The 8,102-nt window shown below is 44.5% G+C and overlaps 1 protein-coding gene across 2 annotated transcripts in view; it reads right to left on the reverse strand.

Annotated features, from left to right (window-relative positions):
- Window positions 1–8,102, reverse strand: part of kat8 (K(lysine) acetyltransferase 8) — a 19,007-nt gene that overhangs the window by 2,178 nt on the left and 8,727 nt on the right. Inside the window, exons 1-9 of one of the 2 annotated variants that reach the window (XM_017438311.3) lie at window positions 5,670–6,365; window positions 4,230–4,250; window positions 3,898–4,057; window positions 2,525–2,793; window positions 2,177–2,328; window positions 1,844–2,096; window positions 1,504–1,675; window positions 743–996; window positions 563–657 (exon numbers count right to left, since the gene is read on the reverse strand). In XM_017438311.3, coding sequence (XP_017293800.1) covers window positions 563–657; window positions 743–996; window positions 1,504–1,675; window positions 1,844–2,096; window positions 2,177–2,328; window positions 2,525–2,793; window positions 3,898–4,057; window positions 4,230–4,250; window positions 5,670–5,724 — 1,431 coding nt within the window. In that variant the 5' untranslated portion in view covers window positions 5,725–6,365. Of the gene's footprint in view, window positions 1–562; window positions 658–742; window positions 997–1,503; window positions 1,676–1,843; window positions 2,097–2,176; window positions 2,329–2,524; window positions 2,794–3,897; window positions 4,058–4,154; window positions 4,251–5,669; window positions 7,815–8,102 lie in introns of those variants that run through there. The other variant, XM_017438312.3, reaches the window with a different exon arrangement.

An 8,102-nucleotide genomic window follows, 5' to 3' on the forward strand; every position in this document is an offset into this window, starting at 1 on the left:
CCTGAGAGGACAGCTGCAGCCACTGACAGTCCGTCCTGAGAGGACAGCTGCAGCTACTGACGGCCGTCCTGAGAGGACAGCTGCAGCCACTGACGGCCGTCCTGAGAGGACAGCTGCAGCTACTGACGGCCGTCCTGAGAGGACAGCTGCAGCCGCTGACGGCCGTCCTGAGAGGACAGCTGCAGCCACTGACGGCCGTCCTGAGAGGACAGCTGCCTGCCCGTCTTCACATGTGGCTGTTTATTTTCCATGATGGAAAACAGTGCAGATATAAAAACCTTTAAAAGAAATGATGGAGTTGCTGCCTTCAGACAAACATGAAGCATTAAAGAATGACTTGGACTGAAATACACAGGTTGGACATATGCTCCGTTTTTTGTAAAGTGATTTATTAAGTTTTCAGGTCAGCGTTCCCTGCAGGTCCAGAGGACGGTTCTGGATGGGACTTCCAGGCCGAGCCGAGCCACACGCCATGGTTTCAAAGCCAGACATCCTAAATCTCTAATGTTGGAAGAAACACTGTGATACAAAAACATCAAGCAAATTTTGGACAATCACTCACCTGCTCAGGTGTAAACTGTTCGGTACAAATGCTGTCAGCTGATGCATTCCCACAGTTCACCACCGAGGTCTGGAACTCCTGCAGAACTTGTTCCTCTACAGTTGGGAATAATAGCAGTGATTAGTTCTCCTGTTTAATAAGGTCCTGTTCTGAGACAGTTCGGATTCTCGTGTCAGTCACCTCCTCCTCCCCCGGAGCTCCAACCAGCAGCCCAGCATGTGGATCCTTCGGGGAAGGTTCTCTCGGTGCCCAGACAGATGGGCTGGATGTAGTTGTTCAGGGGGGGTCGGGCTGACAGCTGAAGAACCGCGATGTTGGACCCCGTCAGGTTGCTCAGGGTGATATTTGTCACCTTCAAAGTCACCTCAAAAGGATTTGATCCGTTCTGCTTCAGACGACCCAATATGACCGTCCAATCAGACGCGTTAGGAGAGCTGAGGGACAGAAGACGGTCTGAATTATCTGAACAGATCTGAATTCAGAGAAAAACTAAATCTGATTAGATTTTTTGTCGTCCAGTTTTCCACAATTTCTTAAACTGATTGAAAGGACAAAACTGGAAATTCTTTATGTTTGAAAGGAAGTTAAGAAAGAGAAGAAAAGCAGAATAACATCTGAACAGAAGATAAAAGAAGAAACAAAAAATCTTTTTGGTTAAGGATCCACGGCTGCAGCCTTTCAGGTTCAGCTTCTTGGTAATCACATTATTTTATTTGCACGTGGATTCTATGAACAGTAACTGGCAGCAGATCAGTTAATGTTTCAAAGCTTCTGATGTTCCTCCCCCCTCGTCCCAAAGTGCTGCCAGGTGACCCGGTCCTTGTGTAGTGTCTGATTTTTCTTCTCATCAGGCCAAAGTGACCAAACGCCTATCATTATTTAGCCTTCGACCTGAGCTGATCTCACAAGGCGGAAGAGCCCAAACGCCCATCAGTCTTCACCTTGAGAAGCAGTCAGCGTTGCTCAGGACAAAGTCCAGAGCCACCAGCGTCCCACCACACACGTGCTGTCCATTCTTCTGCAGACTCGCCATCCACGGCCACTCATCAGCTGACGCCACCGAGTTTGAGTTTAAAACACGAGAATTTCCTGCAGCTTGTCCGCAGGACACCGCTGGAATCATGAAAAGGACAAGATCATCTTTATAAAACATTTTTCTTTGTTTTAATTCCTGCAGGTAATTCAGTCTGTGTTTAAATTCAGGTTTGAGGAAATTTTCATGTAATGCTGAACAAAATCTCTGCTGGAGTTTTTTTAATGATCGGGTGATGGTAGACTTACTTGGGGTGGGGGTGGGGATTGGTGGCAGGCCTGTACAGGAAACACTGAGGTCACTGTTGGTCCCAGTGGATGTGAAGGTGATGAAGCCCGGCTGGTTGCTGGTAATCTGGCTGTTGACCCAGTTCTGGTACTGGGACACTCTGGTATAGACTCCTGGAATATTCGGCCGGGCACAACCGACTCCAAAACTCACGACTCCTGCCTGAATCCATCGACCACCCTGCTTACTCACCATCGGACCTCCTGAATCTCCCTTTAAGATCAGAAAGATTTAGTTTAGAAGGAATCTTTGCAGAAAATAGAAATCTGCTGTAAACAGGTGGAGGTGATCACCTGACAGGAGTCCTTCCCTCCCTCAGTTAACCCGGCACAGATCATGTTGTCGGTGATGGTGATACCTTCACTACTGTAGTCACAGTAACACAGTCTGTTTCCCACAACTGGAACCTCCACCTCCATTAGGGTTTGAGGAGAAGGAAGACCCACTGAGGAGACATAAATCCTGATCTTAACCATTTGAAGTTACAGCCCTCTTCCTCTGGTGAAGAACAACCTGAACAGTAAACTCTTTTTCTTTTAACCAATGTGTTTACACCAAAACCATTTCCAGAAGATCATAAAGGTGTCATTCTTTCATATGCTTCATTTTTTGTAATTCAAACCATTTACTTAATAACCCACCTCCCTCTCCAACGTTGCCCCAGCCGGTGACCCAGGAGTTAACGCCGCTGTAGAAGCTGCTGTCTGAAGCTGCCAGGCAGACGGGGGAGATGTAGGAGGTGAAACTTACTGATGAGGACAGCTTCAGGAGGGCGATGTCGTTGTTACTGGTTACAGAGTTGTAGTCTGGATGAACAATGATCTGTGCTACTGTACGAGAAACTTTATTTGGGTTGGATCCCTGCAGACTCTGAAGACCCAGAAACACCGTCAGCCCAGCTGGGTTTCCACTGAGTCCATCATGAAAAGAAACAGTGAGTTTTAAAAAAATTTCTATTGATTGGAGTTACACATAATACAATTAAACAATTTCAAAGTTATAAAATGTTATTTTTTCAACAGCCAATTAATTTCCAAAAAGCCATAGGCTGAAAATTTAAATCCTTAAAGTTATAAAAAACTGAAACAACTGGACTTCTGTTCTGTAGTTGAAGACATTTCTCTTCCCATCTGGGGAGCTTTTTCAGTTAAGGCCCGAGGAGTGTGGAGTTCCAAGCTTTAAACTGCATGAGATGCTTTGTTTATGTAGCTAAACTCACATGCAGATTAATCTGCCTCCCCTCCCCCCTGAGGGTCATTAGGGGCTTTGTTTTCCTGGCTCACATGAATAAAGGTGTTGAGTAGAGTGAAACTGACTGAGGATCAGGCTTAATGCTCCATTGGAGGTTTTAGAAAGCTGAAATCTAAGACCTCCAGCTCTGTTCAAAGTTGGTTTCTCTCGTTTGACATCGATGGCCCCACAGACTCCCACCTGATATCCATTTATGATAGCTAATTAACCTACCATGCATGTTTTTGGACTGTAGGGAAAAAATAAATACCAGGGGTCTCATGTATGAAGAGTCCACAGCTTCCATGTCCAACTGTGTGCACAAATGTTTCTGCACACAGTTGGATAAATGTGTTGTGTTGTATGAAGGTAAATGTGGCTCAGTTTCATCGTTTGGCTATAAACTATAAATGCTCCAACTTATGAGAAAACATCGTGTTCAGATTCCTCTTGAGTTCAGAAACAGAATGGAGTCATATTTCAGTGGTTCCAGTACTTGACTGGATGGTTGGTGTGGCGTCCATCTTCTCACAGCAGGTCAGACGTTTGTGTGTATTTATACAACACTCTCCCACGTTTGTTTTAATACAACTCTATGTGGGCGTGGAACATAACCTTTTTGTGCGTACACCTCATACACGAGGCCCTGAAAGCTTTGGGAGAACATGTAAACTCCACAGCTGAAATTTGAACCTGCAACAATCCTAACCAAGTGTGTCGCTACGCAACCCCTCATTATTTCAACATTTAGAGAAAAGATAGGTGATTAAATGATGCTGCTCACCTTGGGACGCAGTGAGCAGCAGTCAGGACCCACAGGTTGTTGATCAGGGATCCTCCACAGAAATGAGCTGACTGTTGCAGACTGACCTGCCAGGGCCAGCTGCCTGCAGGAGCCTCCTGGCCTCCAACGATCCTGGTGTTCAGAGGAGGTTGACCACAATCTGAGGAGAGATGGAGGAAAAACACTCCCACAACATGCTGACTCATCCAGAGACCAACTAAACTAGTTTATGCTTGATTTGACCTGTGAAGTTTTTTGACAGAAAATGTGAAATTTAAACCATAAACATGACAAAAGTGAAGGGAGTGTGCGTTCACTAATAAAAACCTTACCTGAGATCTGCGACTCAGACTCTGAAAAAATAAAATAAAAGTCTTAAAATATAAAACATCATCATTCAATCTTTAATCCATCTGTATTCTAAGAACATCACTGTCAGATAAACAGTTTGGCTTCAAACTTCTTTACCTGCAGAAACATCTCATGTTAAAGCTCTGATTCTGCTGTCTTCTCAAGATTTGAGTTATTTATTTCAATATGAGCATTTTCATTCCTTCCAGAAAGCCCTGCTGCTTTAAGAGACCGCAGTCTCTTCAAACTGGTTTCACGGCTTCGCCTCAGTGACAACACTCAAAACTTTTTTCAAGACATTACATTAAAACGCTTTATTCTCAGGTCCTTCAAGTCCTGACAGACTTCAGCTGGAATGAAGTTGATCCAATTTAACGGGAACTGATCTAATCACATCCTCGTGACGTGCAGATTCCTCAGCACTGACGTTTACTGTCATTCTAAAAATAAACCTGTTTTATTACAGGTGTTACAAAATAAAACAACACATGATAGATTACCTTATTATTATTTATTTGACCAGGACTGAACTGAAAAAACAGAAGCAGTGAAAGAAAACTGGTTCCAGCCTTGCTGCTTCCACGAGACCTCAGAGGTTCAGGACCTCACAGGTTCAGGACTTCAAAGGTTCAGGACCTCAAAGGTTCAGGACTTCAAAGGTTCAGGACTTTAGAGGTTCAGGACTTTAGAGGTTCAGGACTTCAAAGGTTCAGGACTTCAGAGGTTCAGGACTTCAAAGGTTCAGGACCTCACAGGTTCAGGATCAGTCAGAGTTCCCTACATTCATTAGGCTTAGGGTCTGTGTTTATGCTGCCTTTCTACAGGAAACCACTGAGAGGTTCTGCTGCTGAAGGTGGTTCTGCTGGATCAGGAGCTGGACCCAGTTTTTGTATTATGATGAAGCCCCTGCTAAATAAATAATGACACACTGTTTCATGTTAGGACCTGCTGAGGATGAAATGTATGTTCTCCATGTCCTGTAGAACCCAGCTGAGGATCAGGAACGTTTCATCACAGAACGACTGAAACAAGGATGATGAAGATTTATCAAAATATTCAGCCTGGCTCTAAAACAGCTGATTTATGTTCAGCCCTGAATCCAGCTGAAAGCTGAGCTCATTCTTCCCTGTCTGTTCTTGGTAGGCAAATGGAAGCAGGAACATAACGAGGTGAGTAAAATCCAGGCGGAAGCACCGTCTGAGCACTTTAAATGTGAAAAATAAAACCTAAGAGTCACGAAAAACTAAATAACTTCATCATCTTAACTGAGGAAATACTTCTATGACCATTGTTTTGATTTATTTTTAATCATAAGTTTGAGTTTTACAAGTAGTTCAGTTTGTGTAATAATTAACTTTCTACATAAAGGAGTGCTTCTGTTTTCCTTCCTGAAGGTGAAGCAGGTGTGTGCAGAGTCTTACCTGGGCTCAGCAGCGTCAGGAGGGTCAGAACACAGATTAACCTGCAGGAAGCCATGGCTGGAAGCGACCTTCAGCTGATCTGTTCAGCTTTGATTTTCCTCCTTCCTGCTTCATTTAAACACACCTTTCTGCTGCTGTGCCACCTGCCCAACGACTCGCCCAACGACACGCCCCTCGGCTCGCTCCTGAGTCTCAGCAGGTCTGCTGTAAACGCTAAACCGGTTCTGGCTCACAAACCAGTTTCACCTATTATTGATTTCCTGTCTGTGGACGTAAACGCTGCATCAGCTGATGTGTTTCAGAGGATTTGAGTTTTTCCTGAGTGAGAGGCTGGTCTGTCTGCAGCTTTTTCATCTTCTCCTGTTTAAAGTCAACAAATGGCCCAAAGGTCGGATCGGCGGCTGAGGTGGTTCTAAACAGCGTAGATGTGGGTTCTGATATGGACCGCTGGGTTCTGTCAGGACCTCCATGCTGCGTTTAGGTCCCGTCGGAAACTTTATTATTATTCTAGAAATTATAAAAAAAAGTTTTGTCTGAATAGACTGTAATTGTAGAAAATGATTAAAACCAATGAGTGGACTTCAGGAACCAATCAGATTTCAGCAAGACCCGGCACCCTCTGACCCGGGCCCCTGGACCCGGTCCTCTGACCCAGTCCTCTGATCCGGGCCTCTCTGACCCGGCCCTCTCTGACCCGGGCCTCTGACCTGGCCCCCTCTGATCCGGGCCCCTCTGACCTGGTCCCCTCTGACCTGGTCCCCTCTGACCTGGTCCCCTCTGACCCGGTCCTCTCTGACCTGGTCCCCTCTGACCCGGTCCTCTCTGACCCGGCCCTCTGACCCGGTCCCCTCTGACCTGGTCCTCTCTGACCCGGTCCCCTCTGATCGGGGCCTTTGACCCGGGAAGCACAACACGAGGTTCTGACCCGCTGGATCTTTGTTCTGGATTCTGGCGTCTTTTAATACCTAAGAGTGGAACAAAGCGGTTCCTTCCAGGAACCCGTTTCGCCTCAGAGACGTCCTTTACCTTCCTCTGGAATGACTCAGCGTTTTCTTACGACTTCCCAGATTTATTCTGCGGTTCTTCAGAGACCGGTTCTTCGCTCAGAGTTCGTTTAACGATGCTGTCAGGACTGATGATGGATTTCAAACTGAACACCTGACGACGGTGCAGCTCAGCAGCTAACAGGTGACACCGTCGCGGTTCTGACCAGACCTGCAGGGTTCTGTACGGTCACAGAACCACCTGAAAGTAGAATCATGTTTATCTCCACATCCTCCGCAGTTACAGTTAAACTTCCCATTCTCATTTTAAATTCTCCAACATGTAAAAGTAGTAAAAGTAAAAGAAACGTTCTGAGACAAGCATCTATTATTGGATGTTTGTCATTTTCCAGCCTTTGATAAAAAAACCTGTTTGAGCCACAGAAGCTGAAAAGTTTGAGAAACTCTCAGAATGACTTTATGTCACCATGTTTCGTGTATTTTACGTCTGACTGGCAGCTCGTTTAGCAAAAACAGAGAGGAAGGATCCGATGACTTCCTGAACACTTGGGGTCATTTCATATAAAATATGATTAATGTGTCAGATTTTAAAGCTCTGAACATCCTTTAAATGCAAACTGAAGCCCAGCGAAGATCGGAGCGCCCTCTGCTGGAGGTTAGGAGCCTGTTACCTGTCCAGGTAACGCAGAAACACTCTGGAATACGTTTATTGAAGAAATACACTTAAAGAAAAGCAGTTAATGTTTTTGTCCATTTTAAACTCTGACTTCCTCGTTTAGAACGGAAGAGCAGGAAGGTTTAAACTTTGAACTCTGACTTCCTGTCTGCAGCTTCATTAATAAGAAATCAGCTGCTGAATAAATATCAGAGTTGGGTTCAGTCTGACTTTATTTAACTAAATGTTTTTTATGAAGAATGTTTACTGTGAACTAATAAGTGAAATAAAAGCTAAGACCTTTTATTCTGTGTGAACAAAGAAGAATCAGGTTTGATATATATACAGGTTTATTATAAGAAAATAACTACATACATTCTGTTAGGAGATCAGCAGACAGATGTGACAGATGTGACGTTTCTCACTTCTTAGACAACTTGGCTTGTTTGTTTTTTGGAGGCGCCCACTTCAGACACATCGTGTCCACTGTGGACGAGAAGAGAGAGCGTGGGACAGGAAGCAGACGCTGCTCAAGGACAAGACGGAGACAGGACGGAAATAAAGAACACTAGGAAGTAGTGCTGGGCGATATAACGATACATATCGTGGGGACAATAGAAAAGTGTCTATCGTGATATATTTTCTTCTATCGTTTCTATCATAATTGTATCAATGATTCATGTAAATATTTCATAACGTAGGCTACGACGAATGTATTAGTGTTGTCACTTTGCATACATTCAGTTTATATAAGAAGAAAAAATAACTATTTTG

Source organism: Kryptolebias marmoratus, linkage group LG12 (assembly GCF_001649575.2).
Source record: "Kryptolebias marmoratus isolate JLee-2015 linkage group LG12, ASM164957v2, whole genome shotgun sequence".
Classification (NCBI taxonomy): domain Eukaryota; kingdom Metazoa; phylum Chordata; class Actinopteri; order Cyprinodontiformes; family Rivulidae; genus Kryptolebias; species Kryptolebias marmoratus.